Below are 12,882 nucleotides of genomic sequence, written 5' to 3'. Positions count from 1 at the left end.
GATGGTGCTTGTTAGCGTGAAACCTTTTGAATTGGCTCGTTCTAAGTAGAGCACCACTACAGATCATTATACAGGCAGCAGTGTATAATCAACAGCTTCAGGCTTATACGAGCCATCAAACCTTCTGCCAACATTCACTGCACACCTGTTGCTCCAGATTCATGTGATTTTTAGTCACAGCATGTAACATTTATTTTATTTTTATGTTTTTTAGATCCCAAAAAATCCCACATCCTGTGAAAATTAGAGCTCGGTTCTCAAAAACATGCATAACTTCTTACACAAAAATGCAAACAAACAAAGCCAAAGCAAAACTGGGGTCTCCAAATTGCTATGTTTGTAACCATGAAATTACAAGGTAACATTGTAGTTTATACAGCTATAAAAACATAATTATGCACTGTGGCTTTATGAATATTGCGGTTTTTAAAATTAGGTCCCTTAGAAAAGCTAAATACCTTTCTGTTAATTTCTTCCCTTTTCCCAGGCCTTTGATTCGGCCAGTGTGGTGAGATAAACGTTTATAAATCACGGGGTTAGTAACTGAGACACTTTCTGCGAGCACACAAGCGTGTCTGGCCAGAATGAATATGGTTTTGATTTGTAGTGAACGCCAACGCTCTAGCCAATGCTAATCGCCGGGGAAAGCCTGTGAAAACCATGATGGATTTCACAGACATGGTTTTTGAGCTTGGGGTTTCATCACAAATCCATTTAAGCTTTTATGTAATTTGGTTAAATATACAGAATCCCTTTTATCTTTTTATGTGTCCATTTTTGACCCACTAGCCTTGTTGGAAAATATGATACAGAGGGGGAACTTCCCATTGATATTCTCACATGAAACTTAAATTCTGCTGTGTGTGTGTGTGTGTGTGTGTGTGTGTGTGTGTGTGTGTGTGTGTGTGTGTGTGTGTGTGTGTGTGTGTGTGTGTACTACATTTGTATTAGAATAAGACAAAGAACAATGGTGATGCTGACTGACAGGGATGACTGAAGGTAAAGCCAGACAATGTCTAGAGTTCAGCCTTGCAGTGTTTTATTTAAGAAGCTCTGCTGGCACCAGTGTGAGAGACAAACTGTGCTTCCTGTCCTGACCACTGTCCAATCCAATTACCAGAGTGTAGACTAGAAGAAAATGACTTGCTGGAAAACAAAAAGTCAACCAGACAGCATAGGCACTGACAGGCCGCTCCAACCTGCAGAGCTTCATGGGAAAGAAGATGAAGAGACAGATGATGTTAATGAGACCAAGAAGTCAGGTTTTTCTGAGCTGGTTCATGGAAGATTGTAGGTCTAATGCAAGAATCCACAGACCTCTTTAGGATTACATTCACATATTTGAATATTTGGAAAGTATTTGTTTCGCTTGTGTTAAGCACATTTCACTTACAGAATATGCCACTGAGTTCTGACTAAGCTGAACCTATTTGACCCATGTCCCTCAGCTGCTGCCTTTTAGGCTTGAAACAAGATATTTTGGTGATGAAATGCCTTTATTCTGCCTTAGACTGGTGTCTTTATTTATCCTCGATATCACAAGTCATACAGACTAGGTGTTTCTGTGTTTCATGAGTGGAGAAAAAAAATATTAATTCATGCCATATTAATAAATATGGCATGAAAAAAACTCAAGCAAATCTACCAATTTGGCAAATAATGTGGTGGACGCAACCAGCGCAGAGTAAAGGCAAAGGTGCAAAACTGTAGTGACCACTAAAAATCCTGTCACTCCAGAGTTCAAACTTCTCTCATAGAAAAACAAGTTGATACTTCTCTGCACAACATCTTATGGTCTAAATGGCAGATTTCACATCTTCCTAAAAGTGACAATTAAAATAGAAAAAAGGAAGCGTCTCAGTCTGTCACTGTCAGCTTTGGTGCCAACATCACCATCACACACACATGTACCTGTATAAACTTAAGCAGCTGCTAAGGCCAGACAGCCAAATCCAGGTCTTAAAACGCCCCATCAGAAACCTATGGAGGATGTCGCAGATCTGTACATGTTTGCAGCAGTGTTACAGCAGAGTGTGAAGATGAACAGTGCAGTAAATCAGCAGAGCAAAATCATTCATAACATCGGGGTGAATGCGCAGCGTGATTCCTGTCAGGTTTACAGCAAAAACATGATCAAAACGCACATTAAATATCATGGCTCATGACAGGCAGTATCCTCCAATTCCATTTCTAATATGTCATCAGCATGACCATCAGTGGGCCTACGTGGGTACACAGATACTGTAAGTGCAGCTGAATGGAACAACAGCATAAACCATACAGCTGGATATTAGAGAAAAGCAAAGCGAGTAAAATGCTGACAGCAGTCATAGACATCCATAAAAACAATATAATATAACAAGTGACACAAGTTTGTGAAACACTAAAAAAAACAGCTTGGTGCCACAAAAACAAATCAAACCAAACTCATCTATATTGGGTTAACAATTTATGTGGATTAACCTCTGACAACAGCACGACAACACCAGAACTCATCTGACAAAGGTTGAGCCACATGAAATGAATTCGTGCTGACTTACAAAGGAAATACTGTCAGAAATTAGCCGCAACATACAGCCAGCAGATCGCAACTGACCACAAGCAAATCTGCACACACACACACACACACACCAGTAACTAGCCTCACAAACATCGTCACATCGAGCCCACAAAAACTGACCGAGCAAAGCCAAGACTCACAGTTCGCATATTGACGCACAAGCAGCAAAGTGTTACCTCGGAGAAGCAAAGCAGCTGATCCACAGCTGGCGCAGGTGAGCATCCGCTTGTTCCTTCCATCCTGCATATTCACCAGGGCCGGGCTGTCGACAGGTTCGCCTGCTGATGCCACCTGCTGCTGCTTGTCTCTGGCGAAACTAAGTTTGCATATGTGCACAGTGCAGCAGCAGCAGCGGGATCACGGACAGGTGCGTCAGGAACGCGTGCGCAGGTGAGAGGCTGCGTCGGATTAATTACCTGTGAACACCCTTCATCCCATGTGAGCGGCTGTCCTCCACTTAATGAGCAGCAGCCAACGACAGCGGGACTAGTACTGTGTTCTGGTTATTTAAAAAAAAAAAAAAAAAAAAGTTCATTTTGTGATTTCAGCCATACAAATACAGCTAATTAAAATTTTAAGAAAAAGAGAAAAAAAAGCGTGAAATACAACAAACACTCAGGGTGACACACCGTCTTCTTTACCTGTGGCAGCTGGAGAAGGCAACACTGCAACTTCTGGTTCATTTATGGAGGATACACCAACAGATAATGTTGCTGATTTTTTTCATACTGTCCCTGATTATAACCTTGATTTATAGATAACAGTGTAAAAATATAAATAAAATCAAACTAGAATCCTTTGTATAATCTTTATTCTTTTTTCAACAGCCGGTAGATGTTTTAAGACTGCAGTGCTGCAGGTTTGGAACCGCCTAGTGGACAAAGACAGTTTATGCGATTATAAAAGCTTTCAGCACTCAGATAAAAAACAAAGTAAAACTGGAAAGTGCAGTGAGTCAGCTTTACTTTGTTTCAGAGAATGTATGTAATTAGAAGCAAATCATGTTGATAGACATATAAATAAATTGCATGAGGGTTATAATTGCATACAGTAGCTGTTTCGAAGAATACTTTGTTTTCTACCCACTGTGAGGCAGGGCCTCATCCTTCTCCTGCTTAGGGCCCCCAGATGTGACGTGTTCAGTAGTCAGACAGCCAAGGAGGAACAAGCTGTTGCTCCTTCTGGTGGTGTTGGGCTTTAATTGTGGTATCTTGTAGTGCGTCAAGAGGAGTGGGAAGAGCCCTTCAGGATGATGGAGCCCATTTGCAAACATCTGTGTGACCCCGATGGAGGATGAAAATAATAATTAAGGTATTATGCTAGTATGTTTTCATGTACTGTAGATGATGTCTTTCTGTTTTCCAGTTGAGTCCCGTAGGCGTACTCACACTTACTCAATTAATCATGTAATGAGACTTTACAAAGTAATGCAAGTCATCAAAGATGATTACAAATATTTGCCTGTTTGAAATTGATATGGTTCCTGAGAGAGGCTGGGGTCAGGAGAGTGGAGGGGTGCAACCAGCTGTGCAAACAGTCTTGGTGATTTATGAACCCAGCTGTGAGCTGCTCGTGGTCCAAAATGACACAGGAGCCAGTGCAGCTCTGCAAGCATGACCCACTGATTACCAACTGCAATACAGACGTATAAATATCTGACATTCAGATAGAGACTTCGTGCAAACGACTTTCTTTTAAATCAACTTTCATCATTTTGTTTATCTCCATGAGACTACAACTATATACATATACATTATGTTTTGATATCTGGCAGCAACCTCTGCAGTAAAATAATATTTTGCAGCAAGGGAGCCTTTGATTGTGTCTGTGTATATAACGGAAAAGAGAGGGGAGAATGAAAAGGTACAGCATGAGTGTGTGTTTATACAAAGGGAATAGTGAACAGAGAGTGCAAATTCACAGCAGGAGCTGAACTGAAATTCATAACTGTTTCCCAGCTACTCCTCTAATGTTAAAAGATTCTGGAGCCAACATCCCTCAGAAGACACACAATGAAAATACATCATATGGGTATTAATGAGCCCCCAAAGGTGATAAGTTTCAACTACCAGGGAAAGCAGACTTTGTATCTGGAGCTCAGCTTTAATGGCTGCCACTACCCGTATCAACCTAACTCCAATAACTTTAAAACATCAGCATCACAATCACCAACATGGTTCACCAGATTATTTAACATAAACAGCATCAGAAGGCTGACTTTTTCATTTAATGGACCCTGATATGTAGGAGAAAACAAAAGTAAAAAACAAAGCACATCCAATAAAAATATATACATATGTAAATTATGTGCATATGTAAAATATGCACATGCAGCCTTTGATGGTGCAATTATAAAAATGCCCACTAGATAGCAGAATGGGGTCATATAATTCAGTGCTGCCAGAAGGCTTCTCTTTAATAACATGAGACAGAGACAGCAGCATGATTTTTTTTTTTTTTAAGGGGAGGTCATTTCACAGGTTGATGTTCAGCTTTAGGTGAGGGACCTGCAACCTTAAAGAGTCACACATCACAATAAGGCTGCATGAAAGCATCTTAATACACGTGCCAAATAAACACCAAAACAAAACAAACAGACAAAAAAAACTTCAGCCAGTGCTACAATTCCATTCATCATAAAAACTAATGAAAATACAGTAGCAGAAACATGTCAGCCTAGACAGCGATTCACATTATACACATGCACACAACGTGCTCAAAAATATAAAAATCCGATTGTGCAGAATTCCACAAGTGATTCAGTGCTGTTGGAAGGTTTACCTGTAGCAGCATCTGTTTGTTGGCTGTAGTTTTAAAATCCAGGTATAACCCAGACTTCAGCTGATTCTGGGCCCAATATAAAAACATCTGTTTCATAATCCACAGATCCATTTCCTCAACGGTTGTAATTTCCCCACTGACCAGTAAAAAACATAAAAACAAACATTCAACAACCTGGTAATTTCATGTCATTTAGAATATATGTTCCCTGTTGATGTAGAATTAAAGTTATAATGTTATGCTATAATATTAAGAAAATAAAGGCCTCGCTTTTATTGCATTGCATTAAAATCACTGTTTAAACAGGTATTTCTAATTTAAATATAGTATACAATCAATGAATTGTGATAAATCACCATTTGTTTTTTTATCACTATGCTTCTGTTACCATATCCTGAGTGGTTCACAAACCACACAAACAACAAATTAACAGTGTGATAATGTGAACTTCAACTTTATTGTCATCACAAAGGAATATTTGGTTCACAGCAGGCATGGACAGGAGGGAGGAGACCCAATGATGACCAAGAGTAACTGTAATCTATAGTCAAATACATAAAAGTAAATTTAAAATAGATAGATGATATTAAAAATAAATGTACCTAATAAGAGTGAAAGAGAGCAGATCAAGCCAAAGTTAGCAACAACTCTATGACCCTGTGTAAAAGGGGGAAAAAAGTGCAGTTCTGCTTATGATAAAGTCCATGTGTGCAAGTTTATTATTTTAGAGATTCAACCTTCCTGTGGCCACAGGAATAAGAGAGCCTGTTTTTGAGAGTCTAGTTTACCTTTAATGGAAAGGCAACTGATAGCACTCCAAAAAGTAGGCTGATTTAAAACAAGGTCTAAAAATGATACTAAAGCTGGTAAATGAGGTTTTAAAAACTACTTGAAACTTTAATGTAAATTAAAACAGCAGCAACGCTTTTAGAACTGTGACTAAAACCTGGGTAGATGAACTGACCCTGTAATATGGAATGTGGAATTTGTCAGTAGAAGAACAACAAAGTCACAAAGATCAAAGGACAAAATGACATCACACTGTCACATCTGTGACATCACATTATAACTGCCTGTTCAACACACACTGCTGCCATTAACAGAAGTCACTTGTTACAGGTAGTGAGTGCATCAAAAGCCAGGATTTATCCCAGCTACATTCAAGACAAATTGTCAGTAAACCAAAGTCTTTTTTGTCCGTAAGAAAATGGACGACGATAAGTCAGGAGGACTTTTCTCTTGGAAGGTCATGGACTCTCCATGGCTCCCACGTCAATCTCACTCTCAGAATAACTCTGTAGAAGATGAGATTGAGGAAGAGATTGAAGAAGAGATTGAAGAGGAGATTGAGGCTGAGCTGATGGAAAATGAGGAAGAAATGATGAATGAAGATGAAGAACACTGCTACACTCCTTTCAGTGAGGTAAGACATTTATAAAAAAACTGAAAAAATCTAATTATAAGAAATCCAAAAGAGATTGAGAACATACTTATGATTTTTTCTTTTTTTAAGAAAGACATATTAGTTTCTCCAGTAGAGTTTTGCTGAAATTAACACTTAAGTTGTAAATATTAAAGTGTGTATATTAAACTTTACAAAAACACCTAATACATAAAAATAATTTGTTCAGCTTCCACCTGAGAAAGAAGCCAATATATCTACATACATAAAATCATGTTTTATTTATCAATAGACTTGAAATGAAATTAATTAGAAAATGTGTGTATTTTAACCATGAATTTTTAACTATGTATTTTAACTATGCTCTGTTGTTAATCATCTTTTTTACATGACATGAGATAGTATGAACAACAAACTAATATTCGCTTTCTGTTTTACAGGGACATGAATCTCACATGTCAGAGATATCTAATGGTCTTCAAGAAGAGGAGGAAGAGGAAACCAAAGCCAAGGCTGATCTTGAAGAGGACTTGGAGGTGATAGAAAGGGATCAACCTCAAGAGCAAAAAGCTCTGGAACTGGAGCAAACAGAAAAAGCTGCTCTTGAAGAGGAATTGGAAATGATGAAAAGAGATCTAGCTCAACAGCAAAAAGCCCTGGAACAGGAGCGAAAAGAAAAAGCTGCTCTTGAAGAAGAATTAGAGATGATCAAAAGGGATCAAGCTCAACAGAAAAAATCCCTGGAACAGGAGCGAAAAGAAAAAGTTGATCTTGCAAAGGCTCTGAAGAAGGAACAAGATGACAAAAACAGTCTTCTTGTTGAAGTGGAGCACATGAAGACACAGGTAGCTGATCTTAAGAAGTCACGGAAAGAGGACCAGCGCAGCACTGTAAAGCTTCAGCAAAAAATGAGTAAAATGACAGCTCATCTTGAAGAGGACAAAAAGGTGATTGCGAAACTCAAACATGATCTGGAGATAATAACAGAGCATGACGAAGCAAATTGTGCCAGAATCAAGGCACTGGAGGACCAGCTCACTGAGCAACAGAGGGAAAGTCTTGAAAAAGACAATGAAATTCAATCCCTGCGCTTCAATGTTCAGCACCTTCAAAGTGATATTGAAGCCAAGGAGAATACTGTTTCATCACTGCAGGACAAGGTTAACCAGTGGGCCTCAGACCTCAAAGAGGAACGTATGAAAAACTGCAGACTCCAAAAGGACTATGTGACTGCTGTGTCCTGGCAGCAGGAGGAAGCAGAAGAACTGGACCATGTGACTCAAGAGAACCAACAGCTTGCTTCTGAGACCGAGAGGCTACGCGATGAACTTGAAGATGCCCTAAGAGAGAGACAGCTTGCCCAGAAACAGGCCAAGGAAGACAGAGAAGCTTGCAGCAGACTTGAGGAGGCAGTTAAGAAGGAGAAAGCTCGCTTCTTGAGAGCACATAAAATGATAAAGAGGCAAGAGAAGGAGCTCTCTGAACAGACTTTGGCTTTGGAAAAGAGCAAGACTCAGCTCAGAGAAGCCACTGCATCCTCAGAGGGAACAAAGTATGACATTCAGACACTGAGGAAGGAGAATGCAGATATCAGGGCTAAATTCGAGGCCATGGAGAAGAAATATGACAGACCAATGTGTAAACAGCGGTCTCTCTGTGAATGCCACGAAGAAATGACAAAAAATCTTCAAGTTACCATTGCTAAGCTTGAGTACATGGTAGATGACCTCAAAGCGCGTCTGTCAGAGAGCAAGTCAAGACAAGCTGAACTTGAAGATGCCCTAAAGCAGGAAAAGACACAAAGCTCTAACTTGCAGCAGAGAGTCAATCAACTTGTCTCTTCTCTTGAGAAAGAAAGGACCACATCTGAGACGTACCGTGTCAAGCTCGAGGAAGCTTTGAAAAGGCAGATACAAACACTGGGAGAACGTCAGAAACTGGCTGTGTCCTTCCAGAAAGCTGAGGACAGATTCTCCAGACTTCAGGAACAACAGCTGGCAGAGTCCAACTTTCACAATAAGGAAATCTCTCAGAATCAAGCCACCATTGCTAAGCTCGAGTACATGGTAGATGACCTCAAAGAACGTCAGTCAGAGGGCAAGTCAAGACAATCTGAGCTAGAGGATGCCCTAAAACAAGAAAAGAATCGAAGCTCTGATTTGCAGCAGAGAGCCGATCAAACGGCCTCTGCTCTTGAAAAGGTTAGGACCACGTGTGACAAGTACCGTGTGGAGCTGAAGGACGCTTTGACCAAGCAGGCAGAAACACTGGAGGAGCGTCAGAAACTGGCTGTGGCCCTCGAGAAAACTCAGGAGAGCTTATCCAAACTTCAAAAGCAACAGCTGGAAGAGTCAAGCTTTCAATTCAAACACATCAGTGACATTGAGTTCAGCCTCAACGAGAAAAAAAATGCTCTAGATGAGGCATTAAAGGCTCTGAACAGCTTGCAAAAGGAGCACATGGATCTAGGGAAGAAGTACAATGACATGAATTCAAATTTTTGCGAGCTGCTTAAGAGTCAAAGTGCTCTCCAAATCAGATATGAGAGGCTCTCCTATGCACAAGGAAACCCCCAACCAGAACTCAGTTTACCTCCAATCACCTTCAAGTTGTAATGGTCATATGTGAGTTGTTAGGGATCTCAAGACTACGCTGCCGGTGGCTGGTATGTGGCTGCCATAGTCCAACGCCTCTTTTTAGCAACGATCGTTCCAGTTTGTTCCTTTCATTCCTATTTTACCGTTGGTCTTCTCTCGCCAAAATGTGTGCCCACATTGTTGTCTTCAAATGAGAGCCCCTTGTCCACCAGAGCCACTCATTTGAGAACAGTAATGTCCTCAAATGAGTGGCCCTTGTCCTACATCTAAAGGACAAAAGACACATCTTGGCCAGAGAAGAACACTAACAATGCAGTCTTGAGATCCCACGTCTGTCTGTCTGTCTGTCACTGTGTGTGTGTGTCTCTCTCTCTCTCTCTCTTTCTTTCTCTCTCTCTCTCTCTCTCTCTCTCTCTCACTCTCTCTCTCCCTCCCTCTCTCACACACACTCAGTCTCCTCCCCCCACGCCCTCTTTCTCCTCTTAAACCCAACCGGTCGAGGCAGACGGCCGCCCACCCTGAGCCCGGTTCTGTTGGAGGTTTCTTCCCGTTAAAAGGAAGTTTTTCCTCCCCCCTGTCGCCAAGTGCTTGCTCTTTGTGGGAACTGTTGCGTTTCCTCTGTAATTAAGTAAGGTCTCCACCTTACCCTGGACAGTGCCTTGAGATAATGTATATTATAATTTGGCGCGATACAAATTGAATTGAATTGAATTGAATTGAATTGGGGAGGGCCGCTCATTGAAGAACAGAAATGTCCCCATGTGAGCGGCCCTTTCTACTTTTATTTCTTCCAAACATCTTTTTTCTTTCTTTTATCTTTATCTTTGCTTTCCAATCTTCAGTGTTTTCTGTTATTGTTTGTTTCTTTTATTGTGTAAAGCTGACAAATATCTGTCACACATTGTAAAAAGTGCTTTACAAATAAAGTCTGATTGATTGATTAATGGAAGGACTCCACCATTTATCTCCTCTCAACCCAACCGGTTGAGGCCGGTTAAGGCAGACAACTACCCAACTTTAGTTTATTATTCCCACTTCCTTTCCAAGAAATGATGACTTTTGAATTGTTTGACAGTGCAACAATACTTTGGCTGCAGGTAAAAATGAATATTCACATGTACCAGACTAGATGCTTCAATTAAAAAAACTCACTGAGCATGTAGTTTTCAGTGTGCCAATTTTAAATACATGGCAATGAAAACAGCTTAGGGTAAAACCAATATATTAAAAGGAATTATACAAGGAAATGTCAATTTAAATATTCTTTAAAGGAAAACAAAGAGAGCACACAATCTTAAAATGTCATTAGACTGAAAAAATGCAGGCATAAATTAAAATGTCATCTCCTGACCATACTTAGTTCATCAGGTATAGAGTAAACTTTTACCTTTCATATTTATTGTGACTGACACTCCTGAAGGCCAGCAGAAATAATGATATATTATGGAAAAACAAACTCATGCTATGACCACCTCTCATCCAGTGGCAGAGAGAAACTTCAAATATAAATTCAGGTTGAAGACCACTTGTGATCAGATCACTAAAGACGCATGTTAATACCAGGTCTGAACAGGGCTGAAGTCACAGGCTAATCAGCCAGTGAACTATCACCCCCAGAAATGTGTTATCAACACACTGCAGCAGTCCCTTGTTTTGAAACATTTTGCAATCTGTTTGATTGTTATAAACTGCATTGTTATAAATTAGGTCACTGTTGATCCTGTCATGTGTGATGATCTACGGTGCTTTACAGGTTCATGTGTGGTGAATTACTGACGATATGGTTGCTATAAAATGCAATAGCCATACATATTGGTCATGCTTATAGATGCTGCTCTGGAGGACTGGAGAACATCTGTGTGACATGAGCTAATGTAACATTTGAATAACTGAGCTTTTTTCATTGTTAGATCTAAAGACTGCTTGGGCAGACACATTCATATGCAGGAGAATAAATTACATCTGAAATTATTTCTACTTCAGAAATTTCTGTTTTACCAAAATTAAAGATAACATTTAAAAAAAAGCAAACGTTGACATGTAGAGACAAATTCAGAAAAAATGCCAGTGTGCCAAACATGGTGACAAATATCAGTGTAACGTGAGGTTAACTGGGCTTCTTCTTCTTCTGTATTTTTCATTGACAGATCTAAAGACCTTTGGTTGCCACTAGTCAACAGGAGTCACTGTTACTATGGAAACATGGCTCCTAGGGCTGAGTTCGTCAGGGGAGTAGCGTGGCTGACCTTTTTGTCATAATTATCATGTTTTTGTGAAAATTAGACTTACATAAAAACAGACAAATTTACAATATATGCAAATACATGTGAAAAGTTAAAAAACAAAAACAAGATACTTCAGCTTGACTTGCTTACTTGCAATGAAAATTAAAATTAATTTAACTTTTCAAAAGACAAAATTTGACACACTCTGTTGCACACAGTTTATATTGTGTATTTATATTTTAAAAAATACAGTTGCAGTGAAAGAGTCTGACCTGGACAAAACGGTCAATAAGTTCCAACTGTTATGTTCTATTCAGCGACATCCACCAGACCACATTATTTATCAGACTTTTATTTCCATAATGCCTGATAGAGACAAAGAGAAGATGTTGATATAGATGAAACAGATCAGACAGAGGATGCTCAACCATGGTAACTGACTCAGAGTTAAAATGATCTCAGTTTCTGGAGCAGAATACCCAGAGTTTCCCTCATCTCAGAGTGGGAGGGAGTTTTCACTAAACCCTCTTTCTGGAACAGACCCCCAGGTATCTATGGCCCTCCAACAGCCTGGGAAAAGGAAGTGCAGGCCAGAGCAGATCTAAAGAGACCATTGAACAAACCGTAACAACTAGGGCTGTACAACGAATCAAAATTATTATCACAATCACAATATGGCCGATAAAATGTTAAGGTTCACTGCAGATCATAAATAAGCATTGTGGTTCTACAGAGGTGCCTTGGCCTAACAAATTATCTTCTCACATCATCATCATTTTTATATATTTATTTTTAAATATATACAGAAGAGGGGTCCATTCCTCAGGACGTGTGTAGTGGAAATTGGGGAGAGGCAGACCCTTCTGGTGTTTTAGTGCAAACACTGCCAAGACATGTAAACCATAGATAAAACATCAAAATCTCATCTAAGCTTAAGCACTTGATCAGTAATGATTAACTGGATAAGCAGCAACACAATAAAAATCAGGCTACTGAGCAGCAGTGCTTAACAAATCATTGTAACTCTAAAGAATGTTGATAATTATTGATTATTATTGAATTCAATTGAAATTATACTGAATCAAACTGTTTGTAGGTTAACAATAGTTTTTCTTAGACAGCATTAATGAAACTGATGAAAATAAATAAATTAACTAATTTTAAAAAAGCTAAGATAACAGACAACACAATTCTGCATCACAACTGAGACACCAACAAAAAAAACCACAAGCGGAGGTGACCATCTGTCGGGAATGTTACATAGACTACTTTATTTTCTGTTGTCTCCTAAAGTTAGCCTGCTAACCTTTAGCAAGC

The 12,882-nt window shown here is 39.5% G+C and overlaps 1 protein-coding gene and 1 long non-coding RNA gene across 2 annotated transcripts in view; one reads left to right on the top strand and one right to left on the bottom strand.

The window, feature by feature from the left end:
• LOC139624365 (uncharacterized) overlaps nt 1–3,020 on the bottom strand; it is a 115,335-nt gene extending 112,315 nt beyond the window's left edge. The window contains exon 1 of the long non-coding RNA XR_011691650.1: nt 2,737–3,020. This is a non-coding gene — a long non-coding RNA (uncharacterized lncRNA). The remainder of the gene's footprint in view (nt 1–2,736) is intronic.
• A 187-nt stretch (nt 3,021–3,207) lies between these two features.
• Nucleotides 3,208–12,760, top strand: LOC139624360 (myosin-11-like). Its single transcript, XM_071483429.1, has 2 exons — nt 3,208–6,764; nt 7,184–12,760. The coding sequence occupies exons 1-2, from the start codon at nt 6,549–6,551 to the stop codon at nt 9,356–9,358; spliced, it is 2,391 nt and encodes a 796-aa protein (XP_071339530.1). The 5' UTR covers nt 3,208–6,548; the 3' UTR covers nt 9,359–12,760.
• The last annotated feature ends 122 nt before the right edge of the window (nt 12,761–12,882 follow it).

This window comes from Trachinotus anak, unplaced genomic scaffold (assembly GCF_046630095.1).
Source record: "Trachinotus anak isolate AG129_WGS33_773 ecotype Australia unplaced genomic scaffold, CSIRO_AGI_Tana_v1 ptg000008l, whole genome shotgun sequence".
In the NCBI taxonomy this organism is placed as follows: Eukaryota; Metazoa; Chordata; class Actinopteri; order Carangiformes; family Carangidae; genus Trachinotus; species Trachinotus anak.
Note: the sequence above shows the minus strand (reverse complement) of the source record. Positions and strands in the feature narration are given on the sequence as shown.

What these genes read in the sequence shown, in the direction of transcription:
- LOC139624360 (XM_071483429.1), top strand. Translation starts at nt 6,549, where the DNA reads ATGGACGACGATAAGTCAGGAGGACTTTTCTCTTGGAAGGTCATGGAC. An exon ending in GCTACACTCCTTTCAGTGAG is followed by an intron (nt 6,765 to 7,183) that starts GTAAGACATTTA and finishes TCTGTTTTACAG; the next exon opens with GGACATGAATCTCACATGTC.